The sequence below is a fragment of the Pseudorca crassidens genome, chromosome 9, assembly GCF_039906515.1.
Source record: "Pseudorca crassidens isolate mPseCra1 chromosome 9, mPseCra1.hap1, whole genome shotgun sequence".
NCBI lineage: Eukaryota > Metazoa > Chordata > Mammalia > Artiodactyla > Delphinidae > Pseudorca > Pseudorca crassidens.
Window position 1 is genome coordinate 23,388,526 of NC_090304.1, and position 19,556 is coordinate 23,408,081.

Below are 19,556 nucleotides of genomic sequence, written 5' to 3' on the forward strand. Positions count from 1 at the left end.
TGGGACAGGTTTGAATCTTGCCTCCGTCATTTATGGCTGGTTTTCTTGGCAAGTTACTTAACCTCTTTAATGTGGCTGTACCACCTCTTAGCCTGTACACTGAGGATAATAGTGTCTTTTTTTTTTTTTTTTTGCGGTACGCGGGCCTCTCCCTGTTGTGGCCTCTCCCGTTGTGGAGCACAGGCTCCGGACACACAGGCTCAGCGGCCATGGCTCATGGGCCCAGCCGCTCCGCGGCATGTGGGATCTTCCCGGACCGGGGCACGAACCCGTGTCCCCTGCATCAGCAGGCGGACTCTCAACCACTGCGCCACCAGGGAAGCCCCTGTAATAATAGTGTCTTTATATAGGTTTATTGCAGGTGTTAAATGAGATAACCTATTTATTTATTTACTTATTTATTTATTTTTAAATTTTTCTTGGGGTATAGTTGATTTATAATATTGTGTTAGTTTCACGTGTACAGCAAAGTGAATCTGTTATACATATACATATATCAACTCTTTTTTAGATTCTTTTCCCAAATAGGCCATTACAGAGTATTGAGTAGAGTTCCCTGTGCTATACAGTAGGTTCTTATTAGTTATCTATTTTATACGTAGTAGTGTGTATATGTTAATCCCAATCTTCCAATTTATCCCTCCCCCTCTTTACCCCCGATAACCATAAGTTTATTTTCTACATCTATAAGTTTCTTCCTGTTTTGTAGGTAAGTTCATTTGTAGCCTTTTTTTTTTTTTTTAGGTTCCTCTTATAAGTGATCTCATACGATATGTCTTTCTCTGTCTGACTTACTTCACTCAGTATGACAATCTCTAGGTGGTCCAGTGGTTAAGACTCCACGCTTTCACTGCAGGGGCACAGGTTCGATCCCTGGTCGGGGAACTAAGATCCTGTATGCTGCGCGGTATGGCCAAAAAAAAAAAAAGTAACCTATTAAAAATAGTATAATGCTTTGCAAAAAGGGAGCACTCAGGAAATTAAAGTCATCTTCTACTCCTCTCCTTTCTGCTATTTTTCCCACTAGCACACGTTTCACAAGGGATTAAGAAGGAGAAATACTGGATGTTCTATCTATAGTAGGATGGAAGTTACATGGTCCTCTTGAGGCCCACTCCACCTTGGTCCACAGTCCTATCCTATTCATCTGTTACTCTGTGTCAGGGAAAAAATATTCCTAAAGATTCACCATATGTTTATTTCTTTGAGACTTGCTTTCTCCCCTTGCTTTTATCATGCATCTGCCTTCCAGCCTTAGGGTGAAATGCCTTCCACATGCTGTGCCTAAGTTTGTCCATGTTTGAAATATGGCTGGTGGTAGATTCTTGCAGGGGGTTGAGGGGATGGTGTCTTTCAGAGTAGGTGATTCTGGGTCAATGATGTTGTCTCCCAAACGTGAGACGTTGCTCACGACCATCTGTTGTGATTCAAGGGTAGAGCCAGCCAGGAATCCTCAGGCAAAAAGAAGTTCCCCTTCATCTTGTTCTAGCTTGCAGAACTGGAGAAGGCAATTCTAATGAGGGCTAGCCTGCGTGAAGCTGCCGCCAGCTTAGGGCTTAGTGAACCATAGGACATGCCATTATAAATGCATCACCCTCGCTCAAACTGACATCTGCTCTTGGCCATCTGCCTTTGGTAGAAGGAAACTCTGGCTTCTGCCTGGCATCAGTGAACCTGGATGTGAAGACAGTAACACTTACTCTGGAAGCTCTTGGCAAAGGGGCGGGTGTGGTTGACCAAGACCCTCTTATAGCCCTGACACACTCTGACTCAGAAAGAAGGTTTTAAAAGTGTTGAGGATTGAGGAGCAGGTGGGATCGTTTGTAGAATTCTTAGGTCTGGGGAAATCCAGATTGGATTTTTAGGGTATAGCTTAAGTTTTATTGTTTTTAACTTAGACATTCTAATACTTTGATATAATATTTGCTGAGTTCTATTGCCAAGTACATTTAGATGCATTGTTAAATTATATTTTTAGTACCCAATGCTAATAAAAAAATAAGATCTATTCAGCTCATATTCCAGTGTTTGAAATAACCCAGAAGCAGCTGTCCTTCAAGGGTTTCCAGCACAGTTGTTGAGGATAATGGCAACTTGAGGCTCTTCCAAGATGCTAGAGTTTGGGTTTTGTTCCCTTTGCCTATAGATGTAGAATTTCTATTTCTGGAAGACAAGCAGCAGGAGGTGAGGTATGTCCTAGTGAAGAAGGTGTCTGAAGAGGAGGTATTAGAAAAAAGAGATCAGGAAATCTAGAAGCAAGGGGGAGGAACCCAGAATGCCATGATATAAGCAAGAACTGACTGCTTAAAATTCCGTGTATGTGTGGGCCTCTGGAGGAGACATTATTACTCACCTCCTTTGCTCCCTTAGCCATCTGTATTCTAGCTACATGTGATGGTTTTTAAAAAAGTTTTATTGGAGTATAGTTGATTTACAATGTTGTGTTAGTTTCAGGTGTATAGCAAAGGGAATCAGATATATATATATATATATATATATATATATATATAATCTCCATTCTTTTTCAGATTCTTTTCCCATATAGGTTATTACAGAATGTTGAGTAGAGTTCCCTGTGCTATACAGTAGGTCATTGTTAGTTATCTATTTTATGCATAGTAGTGTGTATATGTTAATCCCAATCTCCTAATTTATCACTTCCCCCCACGTTTCCCCTTTTGTAACCATAAGTTTGATTTTGAGATCTGTGAATCTGTTTCTGTTTTGTAGAAAAGTTCATTTGTATCATTTTGATTAGATTCCACATATAAGTGGTATCGTATGATATTTATCTTTGTCTGACTTACTTAGTTTGATAATCTCTAGGTCCATCCATGTTGCTGCAAATGGCATTACTTCATTCCTTTTTATGGATGAGTAGTATTCCATTGTATATATGTACCACATCTTCTTTATCCATTGATGGGTTTTTATTCTACAGAGAATAATGGTAATATCTCAACAAACACACGATTTTTCTTCGAAAGCGCTTTATGCTTATTGCCTCTTTAACTGCAGTGACATTAACAACCCTAACAATCTACATCCATTCTCTTGAGGTTTAGGGGAAATGCCACAGCAAGGTGTCTTGTCTATGATTGTCCAGCAGCATACAAGAGGGACAGATTTGGTATTAAAATTTGGGTGATCTGATTACCAAGTGTGTTCATTTCACCAATGCTGCATTCTTAATCTGTAAAGTCAAAGTTGTGAACTCTCTAGAATCAAAATACTGTGTTGGAAAGAATAAGACTTTGGCCCCAGAAAGCGCTGGCTTCTAATCTTTCTTCTTTCACCTGAAAACTGTGCCACCTGGGACAATTTATTTACCCTCTCTGTTCCTCAGTTTCCTCATCTGTGAAATGAAAAAAATAATACTTCCTTTGAAGGGTGGCTCTGAGGATTCAGTGAGCTGGTATGTTTGAAAGGTTCAGCTCCATTTCCGTGGGGGCTGGGACCCAGGGAGAGAGGAGAATGCACGAGGAGTGACAGTGTGGGGCAGAGTGAAGAGGGGAAGGAAGTGAAAAACTGATTTTTGCTTCCCTACCCCTCCCCAATGTACTAGTGTCAACAAACTAGATTTCTAGGGAATCCATTCTAAGTTTTATCACTGCTGATACCCAAAAGGGGGTGATGGAGGTGTTGACTTTCCAGCTATTGTTACCTCGTTAACAAGAGGAGCTGTGAGCAGGGAAAGACCAAGGTCACTGAAGTTGGGAATCCAGCCAGGCTGGGACTGAGGGTCATGGTGATGGGATGGTTCTCAAAGGCTCAGGAGGAGATATTGAGTCACCAAGGGCCCCAGTAACCGTTCCATCACCCCTGATTCACAGCATTTCTGTCTGGGATTTGCCTGGCGTCTGTTATTGGCCGCATGGAGTGGGTGGTCAGACCTTCAGGTGGTTAGGAATGTTGTGTGTTAGAAATCAATTCAGGGCGTTGAGATAGCACGAGAGGAGGCGGGGGAATGAGTGGGGATGAGAGTGGAGCCCAAGGTGCCTAGCTGCAGGACTCTCTGATTCCTACATCTTTTTTCTCCCTTTGGTCTTAGATGGTTTATAACATGCAGGACAGTAAAACACTCAGTAGAAATTTTCATTAAATGTGGTTAGAGGGGAGGGCTGTGGGGTTTTTGGTGGGTGCAAAGGCAGACCCTAACATCACGGAGGAGCGGGCGCGTGATGAAAACGCCTTTCTTTGCCACCTGCTGGGGTGGCCTGTGGTTTGACAACTGACATTTCCACTGTATATGGAACAGTCTGACTCATGTTTTCATCAAGAATTCTCTGACCTTTTTCAGATTTATCTTAACAACTACCATGTCAACATATTTCCTTAAAACCTAGTGTTGAAAGCGTGCCACTTGGAGACGATGCGAAGGAGACACAATTGCTCCCTCTACCATCCTGTGAAGTTAACCCCCTGCTGTTTGAGGGATTATCTTGTCAGCAGTAGAAATACTCAATGTTGGAGAGCCTTAAAGCAAGCTCCTGGCTGATGAGGGGCTGTGAAAATAACGCTGATGGCCATGATGACAGCCAGCTCTCTCTCACTCATTTGTTCATTTGTTCACCACATCTATGAAAGCCAAACCTGTGCCAATCGGTCAGCATTGTTTTCATTGCCTTGGTATTTGCATGGATAAAACAGGACTGAGCGGTTAAGTGTCTTAGGTTTTCCAACGTGAATTCAGGAAAAACCAGAGCTGGACCAATATAACTCAACTCTTTTGCGGGCCTCTCACTGTTGTGGCCTCTCCCGTTGCGGAGCACAGGCTCCGGACACGCAGGCCCAGTGGCCACGGCTCATGGGCCCAGCCGCTCCGCGGCATGCGGGATCCTCCTGGACCGGGGCACAAACCCGCCTCCCCTGCATCGGCAGGTGGACTCTCAACTACTGCGCCACCAGGGAAGCCCCAACTCTTCACTCTGGATAGGAGATACCAGGATGGCTGCCCCAAGTGTGGCAGCTGAGGAATGGCTTGGGCAAAGCCTATGATACCAAAGTACTCTGCATCTCTTTTTTTATTTGTTTACCCCGATTTTAAAAAGAGGGGAGAGAAGCAGTTGCACATATAGGATAATGATGCAGCAGTTTAAAATCACTTTTGAAGATTACTTAAGGTCAAGAGAAAATGTGATTAAAGTAAAGAAGAAGAGCAGTTTCTTTTCTTTTAAAAAATATTTATTTATTTATTTGGCTGCACGGGGTCTTAATTGCGTCACGTGGGATCTTCGTTGCCACGTGTGCGATCTTTAGTTGGGACCTGTGGAATCTACTTCCCTGAGCAGGGGTTGAACCCAGACTCCCTGAATTGGGAGTGCGGAGTCTTAACTGCTGGACCACCAGGGAAGTCCCGAAGCAGCACAGTTTCTTTTCTTCTTTTTTTTTTAACATCTTTATTGGAGTATAATTGCTTTACAATGTTGTGTTAGTTTCTGCTGTATACAAAGTGAATCAGCTATACATATACATATTTCCCCATATCCCCTCCGTCTTGCGTCTCCCTCCCACCCTCCCTATCCCACCCCTCTAGGTGGTCACAAAGCACCGAGCTGATAAAAAAAAATAATAATCATAGGTTACCAGCTTTGAGAGGCAAGAAGATAATCTACACATCTAGCATTTTGTACGTGTGGATATGTATGTCCACTGAAAGAAAACAATTGAAAGATAGACAATATAATATTAAGGTTATTTCTGAATACTTCTTACTCCTTTATGTATGATCTTATTGTTTGAAGCTTTCACAAGGCATCTTTTGCATTAAAATATGGAGTGTTTTATATAGAAAAAAATAAATATTTTGTCCAATGGAAGAGTTAGAGATGAATGAATGCATATGGTGGCTGGAACTTTGTAAGTTCAATTTTGCTATGTGATTATGGGCATGTGCTTGACCTTTTGGTGCCTTGGTTGATCCCAAAGTGGTGCTCTGTGTGTTCTTGGTGCTCAGTTTGCGCTTATTTCCTGGGAAGCACTGACAGGATAAAACTCATTTGCAGCTTAATAACTCTTTGTTCTCAAACATGGAAGGCAAAATAACAGTTGCTCAACTACAGCAGCCCCTGAAACTAGAGGTTGTCCTGGCCTGTTTCTAGGCTAAGGAAGCAACAGGCTGTTCACCCCCTCTCTCAACCTGGAATTCTGTGGGCCTCCCTTCCCACTCAGAATTCCCTAAAAAACGTCTTTGGCGTTTCTCTTTGCTTCTTCCCTGCTTAGCTCTTTTCATCACTGGTAAAGTGAAGAGGTTAGAGTAGCTTATTTTAGATTACAAGGAAATGTATTACCTACCTCACTGGGTCATCTTGAAAATTAAATTGCATAAACAATATAAAAGCCCTTTAGCTAAACAAATGCTAACGGGATTTAGCATGCATATAGGAAAACATTCAGTAGCTTCTCCTGCTGTTGGTATTTCTTTAAATCCTAGTTTCTGGAACTGACCTTTAGCATCATATTGAAATCCCCTGAAATTTGTACAGCTGAAGCCAAATGACCAATGTGCCCTTTGTCCATTTAATTCTGATAAATGGAGAAGGAAAAGTCCAGGAGATCACTTTTGTCTGCTTATTGTATTTTCAAACCTCTTCAGCTGATCAACTTTAAATATTTCTCATAGAATATTTCACTTACCTGTTTGTTTCTTACATGTATGTTTTATTTGTTTTTGTTTTTGTTTTTGTTTTGCGGTACGCGGGCCTCTCACTGTTGTGGCCTCTCCCGTTGCGGAGCACAGGCTCCGGACGCGCAGGCTCAGCGGCCATGGCTCACGGGCCCAGCCGCTCTGCGGCAAGTGGGATCTTCCCGGACTGGGACACGAACCCGTGTCCCCCGCATCGGCAGGCGGACTCCCAACCACTGCGCCACCAGGGAAGCCCACATGTATGTTTTGGGAGCACTTTCCTGTCTCTGTTCCAGCGAGGGGAGAAGGAAGGGTGATGGACTTACCAGACCAGAGGAGCCAAGTCAACAAAAGCATTAAAACCGTCCCCTCTTCCATCACTTCCGTATTCCTGAGAAGTGGTCTTATCTTGGCAAATAGATTTTCATTTGTGATTTTACTTAAACCCCCTTAACCCTGCAAGTCCTGTAGATTTGGTGCTAGTGTCCCTGCGTGACCATCCACTTGTTCTCGTAGCATCCTACATGTCCTCATCACAATGAGTGATCGTGTGTTTGTGGGATCCTTTATCCAATGTCTACTCCTCTACAAAACTGTGAGTTCCATGGGGCTGGTAATGGTGTCTGTTCTCTCCACTGTATCCCAGTACCCAGCCTCCTACCTGGGATGTAGCAGACACTCAATGAATACTTGTGGGGTGAAACAATGAGTTCATCAGTTCACCCACACCCTTAGCACTGTGCTCAGTGAGAAAGCTGAGGACCAGAGTGGTTAAATGACTGGCCGTGGGTTAACCTTTCTTCTGAGAAGACACGGTTCGTTAATTCCCTGTGGATACTGTAACATATTACTACAGACTTAGTGACTTAAAACAGCGCAAGTGTATTTTCGTACCATTCTGGAGCTCAGGGGTCTGAAATGAGTCTTAGGAAGCCAAAATCTAGGTGATGGCAGGCCTGTGTTCCTTCAGGATGCTCTAAGGGAGAATCTGTTTCCTTGCCTCATTCAGCTTCTAGAGGCTGCCTGCGTTCTTTGGATGGTGGTCCCTTCCTCCATCTTGAAAACACATCACTCCTGTCTGTCCAGTGCTTCTGTCCTCACGCCTCTGTTTCTGACTCTGACCCTCCTGCCTCCCTCTTATAAGGATCCTTGGGATTACCTTGGTCCCACCTGGACAAGCCAGCATTCTCTGCCCATTTCAAGAACCTTAAATTAGTCACATCTGCAAAATTCCTTTTGTCCTGTAAGGTAACATTTTCATGGGTCCTGGAGGTAAGGATATGGATATCTTTGGGGTTACCACACAGAGTCCTTGGAAAGGAGCCAGCTGGCTGACTTGGCAGACAGCACAGAAATGGGTTTCCCTGGGATCATTCCCTTTGGCTAAGATGATACAATACTCTGGACCTTACCTATAAAATTATTGTAACACGTTAGGGAGGGCAGAGGTGGGCTTGCTCATTGAAATAAAGAGAAATGCCATTTTAGGGAATTAATGTCCCAGGTAAAGGGAGGCCCGCAGTATTCCATGGCTGGGCCAGACGTGGACTAGCCACCTGCTTAGGGAAAACAGGCTTTGCCCTCTACTGGAGTAGAGCAGACCTTACTTGGCCTCCCATATTTTATTACAAGGCTTATAAAAGCTGCAAACAACGTTTATTCTGTCAGTGTCCCCCAAGAGTCATTAGTACTTGTAAATTCTTAGAAAACCTAGAAGGATGGAGTGCTTGCCCTCGGGTGGGCAGGGGGAGGGGTAAGACATGAGCCACACCCCGCAGGCATATTAGATGTTCAGAGAGTGGAGAAATCATACAGCTGGACAAGGCAGGGGCTGGTGCCAAGGAATTGAGACCCAAGTTGAGTAACCTGGACCAACTGTTCTAGACCCTTCACCATGGGAGGGAAAGTGCCCCGGTTCTGATATCAGCAAATTATGGGGCGGAGCCAGCTCTCCTGGCTCAGCTCCCAGCTGGACCACTGGACGGAAATATTTGACTGTTGAAGGGAGGGTAGCTCTAGAGTGGAGGCTGGTTCTTTCAACAAGTATTTATCCAGCACCTCTTGCATTCCAGGCCCTTCCCTAGCTGCGGTGAACAAGTTAGGTATTGTTCCTACCAGCTTATGGTCACGTAAGGGAGACAGATGATACGCAAGTAAATGGAAACATAGAAAGGGATTATAAATTGTGTAAGGGCCATGAAAGGAAACAATTGGGATACCGTGATAGAGAATACTATGGAAGGAGGGGCAGAGGCACAAACTTCAGATGAGAAAGTCAGCGAGGACCGTTCTGAACACGAGTTATTTACACTAAGGCCCAACGTTTTGACAGAGGCAGTGGGGAAAGCAAATGTGAAGGCCCTGGGATGAGCAAGACCTTGATGGTTTTGAGAAATAAAAGGTGGGAAATAGTGCCAAGGAAAGGTTGCAGGGCTCAGGAGAGAGCAGCTCTCAAAGGCCTTGGGGGCCATAGCAGAGCATTTAGGGTTTGCTCCAAATGCAGTGGGGAAACAACCTAAGCATTTAATTAATTTATTTATTTTTTATTTATTTGGTTGCACCAGGTCTTAGTTTTGTCAGGCAGGCTCCTTAGTTGCAGCTCGCAGGCTCCTTAGTTACAGCTCCCTGGCTCCTTGGTTGCGGCACGTGAACTCTTAGTTGCAGCGTGCATGTGGGATCTAATTCCCCGACCAGGGATTGAACCCAGTTCCCCTGCATTGGGAGTGTGGAGTCTTCTTAACCACTGTGCCACCAGGAAAGTCCCAACATGAATATTTTATGTAAGGAGTTGATATGTGGTACATTCAGAAACTTAGATCCTTGAGAAATATGGATGTCAATAGTGTTTTTCTTCTTAAGCTACTAGTTATTGAATGTTCATTATATACTGGGCACTGTGTTAAGCTCTTTATATACATAATCTTATGTAGTCCTTTCAGCTGGCTTCTGAGTTAGATAAAATGTACTCATTTCATTGGATAATAAACTGAGACTGAGTGAGTAAAGTAACTTAGCCAAGGTCATACACCCAGTAAGTAGCAAAGGTGGGATTCCAAACCCAGGTCTGTCTGATTCCAATGCTTAAGGCTTTAAACACTTTTTTTCCTCTCACTAGTTTTTTAATATTAAAAAAATATGATAAAAATAACAACATTTTCTACATTAGCCATTTTAAGTATACAGTTCAGTGGCACAATATTTGTCCTTCTGTGTCTGGCTTCTTTTACTTAGCATGTTTGCAAGGTTCATCCATATTGTAATTTGTATCAGCATCTCGTTCTTTTTCATGGCTGAATAATATTCCACATTCAGAATAATATTTTATGCTTATACCATGTTTTGCTTATTCACTCATCTCTTGATGGACATTTGGGTTGTTTCTACCTTTTGGCTGCTGTGAATAATGCTGCCGTGAGCACTGGTATATGAGTATCTGTTGGAGTTTCTGTTTTTGATTTTTGGGATATATGCCTGGGAGTAGAATTTCTGGGTCATAAAATAAGTCAATGTTTAGCTTTTGAAGGAACTGCCAAACTGGTTTCTAGAGAAGCTGCATCATTTTACATTCCCCTGAGCAATATACACGGGCTCCAGTTTCTCTACATCTTTGTCAATGCTTGTTATTTTCCTTTTTTTTTCTTCTTTTTTTGGATTGTAGCCATCCTAGTACATGTAAGGTGTTATCTTGTTGTGGCTTTGATTTTCAATTCCCTAATGACTTGTGATGCTGAGCATCTTTTCATGTGTTTATTGGCCGTTTGTATATCTTCTTTGGAGAAGTGTCAGTTCATGTCATTTGCCCTTTTTTTTTTTTTTTTTGCGGTACATGGGCCTCTCACTGTTGTGGCCTCTGCCGTTGCGGAGCACAGGCTCTGGGCGCACAGGCTCAGCAGCCATGGCTCATGGGCCCAGCCTCTCCGCAGCATGTGGGATCTTCCCAGACCGGGGCACGAACCCATGTCCCCTGCATCGGCAGGCGGACTCTCAACCACTGTGCCACCAGGGAAGCCCTGCCCTTTTAAAAATTGGGTTGTTTGTCTTTTTGTGGTTGAGTTGTAGGGGTTGTTTACATATTCTGGATATTAAATCCTTATCAGACATATGATTTCCAAATTTCCCTCCATTTTGTAGGTTGTCCTTTTACTTTCCTTTGTTGCACAAAAGTTTTTAATTTTGATAAATCCAATTTATCTGTTTTTCTTTTGTCGTTTTTGGTGTCACATCTAAGAATCCAAGTTCATAACAAGTCTAAGATCATGGAGATTTACTCCTACGTTTTCTTCTACTTTCTTTTACTCGTAACCATTAAGTTCTCTTCTAGATTTTTTTTTAATAAATTTATTTATTTGTTTTTGGCTGCATTGGATCTGTTGCTCGGTGCAGGCTTTCTCTAGTTGCTGTGAGCGGGGGCTACTCTTCGTTGCAGTGCATGGGCTTCTCATTGCAGTGGCTTCTCTTGTCGCGAAGCACGGGCTCTAGGTGCACGCGCTTCAGTAGTTGTGGCGTGTGGGCTCAGTAGTTCTGGCTCTCAGGCTCTAGAGCACAGGCTCAGTAGTTGTGGCGCACGGGCTCAGTCGCTCTACGGCATGTGGGATCTTCCCGGACCAGGGATCAAACCCGTGTCCCCTGCGTTGGCAGGCGGATTCTTAACCAGTGCACCACCAGGGAAGTCCTCTCTTCTAGATTTTAGAAGTTATTCACTTCATCCAGCCAAGTTAGAAACATGAGAAGCTCAGCTAAGTAAGTCCTGGTGTCTGTCCTGGAGGGGCCCACAGAATAGAACGGGAAACAAAATCTCAGTAGTGACAATATCATGGTGGTCTATGCTGGTTGTTCCCAAATGCCAGTGTGAGGATCTTTGCTGCCCCACCAGTGTTTGTAGAAAAGAAAAGAGGAATTTTTTCATAAAACTACATGTATTCAATCTAAGGAACTGTCCCTTATTATGCAAGCGGTTCCTTTCTATGATGCTAGAATGTTCTTATGACAGAAGGTTGAGAGAAGATGGTGAGAGTTTCTTTAAATTGGTCTACTTGGCAAATTGAGAATGAACAGTTCTGTGTCAGACTTCCAAATTTAGGGGAGGAAAACAGAAAACTAAACTATGAAATTCAAGAGGTTAGAAGCCACCGCAGATATTAGGGTTGGTTTATATGGGCCTACAAGGCGTGTTGGGGATCCCTCCCTGGGGTTTTTAGGGAAGCCTGATTCACTTTCTTCCTCAAATATCTGACCTATTTCTGCTTCAATCGTCATCTTTGTGCAAAATTTTTAGGAATAGAGAGTTGGGGCAGGAAGAAGAGCAAATCAAAGCTAGGTCTGTTTCTTAGCCTGGATTCCTCCGGGCAGCCTCCGACTGATTCCTTTTATAGTTTTTGCCAAATGATTTTTCTTTTTCATTACCTAAGGTATATTTTAAAAAAGACAGACAGAAAGAAATTCCACCCAGAAAGGAGCACTTTTTTTCTCATGGGAAAGAATGCTCAGTTGTTTTTAGGGACTGAATGAAGTTCTGCCAATGAGTTCACTCTTGTAAAACATTGAAATTCTCCCAAACATACTAATTAAGATGGTTTTTGTCTTTTCTGTTGGTTTTAGCTTTGAAGATACCGTAAAAATGGCATGTTGCAAAATCGAGGAGCCAGGTTTGGAGGAAATGATGTGGTTCCTACTTGGCATTCAGCCTTGCACTTGATGGACCTAGTCTAGAGAGTGGTCACCAAACTTTTCTGATGGCCCAAGAGCCTGGGCTGTACCGTACAGTTGTGCAGTTTAATGGTTCCTTCTGGAATTGCGCAGTGCACAACCTGTGTAGCTGTAAGCCTTGGCCTGATGTACCCCGGCAAAAACAGAAATGAGCACAGACACTCAGGAAATGTATGCTTGTTTATAAGTTATTTATGTGTATGTGTGTCAATCCATGTAGATTATATATGGATAAAACATGATTTCTTTTTTTTGATTAAAAATTAAAAATGAATAGCAGTTTTAACAACTTTCATCTGCGCCCCAGTGGATGGTTCTGAACATCCTTCAGGCAGGGTGACACGTTTGTAGGGCAAGGTTGCTTCTTGGCAGTAAGGTACTTATGGGTCTTACCTGTTCCTGCCAGGCCCTCCATCTCACCTTCTGGTTTCTGTTTCAGAGTACACAGTCATTAATGAAGGCTGCCCCGGAGCTGAGTGGAACATCATGTGTCGGGAGTGTTGTGAATACGATCAGGTTAAATGTGCCTGCCCTGGAAAGAAAGAAGTGGTGGGTTATACCATCCCTTGCTGCAGGAACGAGGAGAATGAATGTGACTCCTGCCTGATTCACCCAGGTGAGTGTGCAATGGGAGACCTCAGGTTGCCTTCGTGTTTTCTGAGGTCAGTAATAGGAGCACGCTGAACACTTGAATTCTGACAGGTAGACATCAGGAGGCTGTGATGCCATGATGATTAAAAGTGGCATAATTCAACCCACTCTAACTACAGGCAAAGGAAGTGGAGGAGTTAGTACCCTGTTCAGTGTTAAGCTTACAATGCTGTAGATTTATCTACTTAGTCACTCATTTAACAAATAGACTGAGCAGCTCCTTTATACCATGACAGGTAGTGGGAATACAGTGATTTTTAAAAAGACACATTCCTGGCATTTCCAGAGCTTACAGCTTAGTGGGCGAGATGGAGGAGTAAACAGGTGGCTGTAATGCAGCCTGGCAGGTGCTGTGACAGAGAAGCATGGGTACCATGGGAGTCTGGATGCGGATGTGGGTGGATGACTTATTAGAGGAGGTGATATGTGTGCTGAAGATGGAAGCAGCAAACTGAAAAGCATGAAGGGGAGCCAGTCGAGAGGTCAGGCCATAGAGAATAGCATGTGATAAGGCCCTGTGGCAAGAGAAAGCATGGAGTTTAGGGAATTGCAAGTAGCTCAGTCTGCCTGGAGGGGTGTGTGTGTGTGTGTGTGTGTGTGTGTGCGCGCGCGCGCGTGTGTGTGTGTGTGTGTGCGCGTGTGCGTGTGTGTGTGTGTGTGTGTGTGTGTGTGAGATGAGAAACATGGAAAGAGATAGATCAAAGACTGAGAGAATAATCTGAAGGAGAGAACAGGGGGCTCCAAGCCAAAGGGCTTTGGAGGCTGTGCTATGATGTTTAGGCTACATCCTGAAGATATTTGGTAACATTGGAGATCTTTTCATTAAAAAGGTAAAAGCTGGGCTTCCCTGGTGGCGCGGTGGTTGGGGGTCCGCCTGCCGATGCAGGGGACGCGGGTTCGTGCCCCGGTCCGGGGGGATCCCACATGCCGCGGAGCGGCTGAGCCCGTGGGCCATGGCCGCTGGGCCTGCGCGTCCGGAGCCTGTGCTCCGCGGCGGGAGGGGCCGCAGCGGTGGGAGGGGCCGCAGCGGTGGGAGGCCCGTGTACCGCAAAATAAATAAATAAATAAATAAATAAAAATAGAAGTGACCTCAGTATAACCTTTGCACATTTGATCCAGAAAAGAAACCCACCGTTCCAATTCCCTGATGGTGAGAATGGTTTGTAGGGAAATAGTTGAGTAGTGCCTCCAAATTTTCTAAGGAAATTTTGAGAGCTAAGCCAGGGTCTCCTGACTAGGGGTCCTTAGCAGGGATTCTGAAGTCTTTGAACAATTTTCAATATTTTCAAAAGCCTAGCGATTACTGTTATGAGGGTGGGGCTTTGATTTAATGAGCTGGCATGAGGTCGTGGAATAAATAAGAGACCTTCATAGGCAGTGCTGTGCGCTTCCTACTGCATCATACAGAAGGGCATCAACGTCTGCCACGCCTGCACCCAGCATCTTATTACATCATACAGGAGGCGCCCAATATTACCACGTCGACTGGTGCTAGGAAGGATCTTTCAGACTGAGTAGTGAAGAACTGTCCCATATCAACCATCTGGTTGCCCTGAAAGGAGAGGCGAGAGAAAGGCTTTTTTAGAAAAAAAGATTTTCAAAAATAGTGAATTGGTGTCCTAGCAGTCCCTACTGGTGATCAAAGAGGTTTCTCTGTGTGTGTGTGTCATTATGAATGCAGGCATTTTAATTTATTTATATGATTTAATCCATTTCAGTCATTATTTATTTTAATGCACACAACTCATAACACTGGGTGCCCCTTTATGTCTTTCTGTGTTCTTCTGACATGACTACACTGTTTTTGAAGACTTCTTGATTTCTCGCATGACAAGATATTTTAACCTCTTCTTGTATATTTTCTACCCCAGATCTGGAATCAGCCACTTCTCAAAACAACTTTGGTCTGAGACCACGATCTGGTCACCTGAGGTGTGCCTTGCTATTGGACTGTCATTGTTACAAGGTTTTGTTTGTATGTTTTTTTAAGTGGATGGAGCTGGAAAACATGTATTTTTTAAAATGAATTTTTGCTGCTACTCAAGTTCAAATGTAATATTCCAAGGTTGTTAATTAACTTCTTTGATTTTATATTTGTATGTCTTTTCTCTCATGGTGAAAATCCTGTTTCCTGATAATATTAACTTAATCACTTACTTGCTTTATCTTATAATTGTACAAAACAGCTACAGCACTATTGGTATTAGTAATAAGACCACTGATGATAGTGATTTTTATTCACCTTAGAATATATCTCACTGAGTATATAGAGTCAAAATACTATGTTTTAAAGCCAATTGATGTAGTTCTTTTGTCTGTGGTGTTATAACATCTACTTGATGTGTAGTTAGGTTTATTGTTTTTATCTGTTTTCTATATTTGACAATACAAGCAAATATGTGTGTGCATTTCTGTATCTTTCCCCTTCTTGCGCAAAAGACAGCATGCCATAAACACTGCTAACTGCCTTGCTTTTTTCTCTTAACAATATATGCTGGAGATCACTCACGGACAGTAATAAAGCAGGTTTTTTTCCCGTTTCTTTTTACAGTTGCATATAACTGCATCATGTGGACTGCCATAGTTCATGAGTCTTTGGGTTGTTTCTAGCTTTTTGCTGTTATAAATACTACTATAGTGGATGGCCTCAGGCATACATCAGCTAGTATTTTTGCAGCATATCTTTGGGGTACATTCCTGGAAGAAGAATTGCTGCATCAAAGGGAGGTGCATATGTCATTTTGCCAGCCTTTGCCAAATTCTCCTCCAGGCATTGGCATTCACAGCAGCCGTACGTGAGCGTACCGTTTTCCCGAAGTCTGCGACAGAGTGTGCTGTTTTGGAATTTTGTCAGTCTCAAAGGTGCGAAATGGGATCTGAGCCTGGTTTAAGAATTTCTATCACTTCTATCATTATGCTGGACAACGATTCTTTCTCTTGTGATGGCAGTAATTGCACGAGGATCGATGTCCAGGGGCGTGGTGGTGGGGATGGCAGTGCTGACGTCCAGCAGTGGCCAGCGGCACTGGGGCCCTCAATGGAGCAAGGTGGCTGTGTATTTTCGTGCGTTTCTAGGCTGTGTAGCTTGGACCTCGGTCCTCTAACCCTTCTGGCAATACCGTGAGCTACTTAGCATCTTTTTAACACAGCCTTGTTCATCTTAAGCACCAGGCTGGATTTTGTGGCTTGCAGCTAATGGCCCGGATGTTACTGTGCTGAGAGCTGGCAGGGTCGTAGAGGGCGGACTCTGAGTCCATTGGCCTCCTTGGTGGCACAGTGGGTAGGAAATCGGATGGGAATGTGGCACATGGGCGAAGATGGCCTTTAAAAGACCATCTTTTAAAGCAGTCTTTTAAAGGACCACTGGGACCCAGTTATGGGCCATGTGAAATTTGATGAATCATATTAGCAATTCTTTTCTGGTCGGAAGAGACACTGGGAGAGGGAAGCAAAGTCAGGATGGTGTGCAGAGAGAGAGCTACAAGTCTCTCCCCTACAGAAATCACACATATGTACACTGCATGTATATACTACAGGCCAATGAAAACCTAATTTTAGCCAAAAGCAAAGAAGTATGCTCTTAGCCCAAGGAAATGCTGGTTATCTTGAACGGCTCAGAAGCCTGGATTATTCATCCATTCATCCATTTATTTATTCGCTCAAATCTCAAATAATAATATTTCTGGAACTCTTATTATATGCCAGATACTGTATTAAGTGGGGGGGATATCATGTTGAACACGGTGCAGCCCCTGATTTCAGTCTGTACAGGAAGACAGGCAGTAGGCAGTTAAAATTGAGCATGCTATATGCTATGGTGGGGATAAGCCAGGAGGAGGTATGGGAATGCAGAATAATAATAAGAGTTCATGTTTGGGGGGTACTTGCTATGAGCCAGGCCCTTTACAAGTGTGAATTTAATTTATAAGACAACTTTATGAGGTAGGCACAGTCTTTAACCCTGGGCTTACAGATGAGGACATTGAGGTACAGAGAGCTTACGCAATTTGCTCAAGGACACACAGCTGGACAATGGAGGCGCCAGAACTTAGCGCTCCGTTTTAATAAGTGAGATTGGATTATCTCTACCTTTCCTCGCTGTCCCCCACCCCTCAGGAGACCCTTGACTAGGGTCTGCTCAACCCTGTCTGGTGTGGCCTGCTGGTCGGGGGGAGCCTGACACCTTCCAGGGTGAGCCCATTACTAGGCATTAAGGTTGTTTCGGACGGCACACTCTGGTTATAGAAGTGTATGCCACAGAAGAATATTTAATGGAATGGGAAGATGGTTGCTATCTATTATCAAATTAAAAGGTAAGTTATTAAAAACAGAATGTACAGTATGTAGTATAAGCCTAATTTAAAAAAATGTGTTCATATATATAGAAAGAATTACTGATCATTTTCTCTGGGTGATGGAAGTTTTGGTGTTTTTAATTGAATTCTTTTTGCTTGTCTGAATTTTCTAAATATTCCATAATAAACATGTAATATTTTTATAAAGAGAAAAAATACCCTGTTTTGATGGATTCTACCTTTTACTCCAGGTTATTTCATTTTGCATGAAAACATCGGCCACAAATGAAACAAGCCAGACACAAAAGGCCATATATTGTATGATTCCATTCATATGAAATGACTGGTGGATTACTGGTTGCCAGGGATTAGGGCCGGGGGTGGGGACTGGCGAATGGGGAGTGACTGCTAATGAGTATGGGGTCTTTTGTGGGGAAGGTGATGAAATGTTCTAAAGTTAGATAATAGTGATGGTTACGCAACTCTGGGGTATGCTAGAACCCACTGAATTGTACACTTTAAAAGAGGGAATTTTATGGTATGTGAATTATCTCCATGTAGACTTTTTTATAACTAATGCATTAGAACCAAAATGTGCAATCCGTCTGGAAGCTCATTACTAAATGTTTTTGACATCTCATAGTACTTTTCAGGTTACTGACGTTACGTGAGATATGGCATCCCTGTAAAACGTGAAAAATTTACAACCAGCAAGAGGGTTTTCCTTCAGTACAAACAACAGTGTAATTTAGATTTGGTTTTCATATAGTAATAGGCATTTGCTGTCAATTAGTCTTAAATTTGGAGGTATTTTCATCAGTGTTATTTGCTTGATAAAACATAGTGATTACAAAATAATTTTAAATAGCATTGTGTTTTATTGAAACTTAAAGTTCATAATTATGACCAGAAATGGAATTAAAAAAAAAAAAAAAGCCATCAGCCACTAACTAGGAAGTTGGTTCAGACCACCCTCCTAAACTCCTCATTCTGAATTCTGGTGCCTCTAGCGTCTTCCTAGGAATGAGCATTTTTAAATAAGGGCTTTGGCACCTTTCTAGGTCCAGATGCCCTTAGTTGAGACAAGGTCCTGGGAAGGTCCGTAGTTTCTCTCTCATGCAGCCCATTAGAACCTGCATGTGCTTAATCTAACACCCTTCTGCTTGGAAAATTTTCAGGTTGTACCATCTTTGAAAACTGCAAGACATGCCGAAACGGCTCGTGGGGGGGTACTCTGGACGACTTCTACGTGAAGGGCATCTACTGTGCAGAGTGCCACGCGGGCTGGTACGGAGGAGACTGCATGCGTGAGTAGACCCTGACATAGCTCCATCTCTAGCGTGTGCTCCTTTAAAGTCTCAGCTTTGCCATGGACTAAGGTTTATCTTATTGGACTCTGAATTCTGGAAAGTTTGTGGCCAGAGGGCTTTCTAGGTAAGACTGTAAAAAGCAAAGATGTGTTTCCATCTGTTGGGTATGGATTGTGGACTTCTGTTTGGAATTGGCCACAGGAGGTTTCTGTCTGTTCTTAAATCTTCCCCTCTCTCCTAAATGAAGCCAATGCATTCTGCACAGAGCATGCCTCATGTCCACTGAGAAGCAATTGCGTGTTGTCATTGGTCAGCAAGCAGTGAATAAGGCTTCAAAAATGCTAAGTCTGTAGTGCATTTAACATATGAATTTCTATTGGAAACCTTCTTGAGTCCTGGGTTAAATTCCTGGAACCCATATCAAATGGTCATCATGCCACGTGTCCCAGGAAAGGGATTCTTTCTGGGTTCTGCTTGATCTCCGAGAATTACTAAATCTTTATTAGTGTCCCCCTCTGAGTCAATAATCCTTTGAAAATGGAGTGGAAATCTAACCTGTCTCAGTTTAAGATTCCCCTCTGCAGCAACTGAGAGTCAGGATCTGGAGCAATGTACAAACTGTCGTCGTTTCGTTAAAAGCCTATTTCACATGTTTCCTATTTGAATCAGGAGCAGTCAGGGTGGTCTTAGAGTCTAAGTAATTTTACTCTTATGAACGATATTTCCAGTCTGCAGAAATAGAGGATGGAGTGCTATTGGTGTTCTTCGCTTGATCAAACCTGTTGCAAAATACAAGAGTCTGGGGCAAAGGGTGAGGAAGATACCTAAGTCTATGTGATTTCAGACCCCATATTCTCAACCATAGTACTCACCTACCTCCCAGTGGTGAGTTCTTCCTAATAGCTCTGTTTTCTCTGCAAAGCAGGGTATGAAATCTCTAATGATAGCAGAGTAGAAGGGAAGCTGAGG

General features: G+C 43.2%; 1 protein-coding gene across 4 annotated transcripts in view; it reads left to right on the forward strand.

The window, feature by feature from the left end:
* Positions 1-19,556, forward strand: part of PAMR1 (peptidase domain containing associated with muscle regeneration 1) — a 164,538-nt gene that overhangs the window by 103,221 nt on the left and 41,761 nt on the right. For 3 of the 4 annotated variants that reach the window (XM_067749392.1, XM_067749393.1, XM_067749391.1), the window contains 2 exons: positions 12,771-12,947; positions 18,456-18,584. In XM_067749392.1, coding sequence (XP_067605493.1) covers positions 12,818-12,947; positions 18,456-18,584 — 259 coding nt within the window. In that variant the 5' untranslated portion in view covers positions 12,771-12,817. Of the gene's footprint in view, positions 1-12,376; positions 12,503-12,770; positions 12,948-18,455; positions 18,585-19,556 lie in introns of those variants that run through there. The other variant, XM_067749394.1, reaches the window with a different exon arrangement.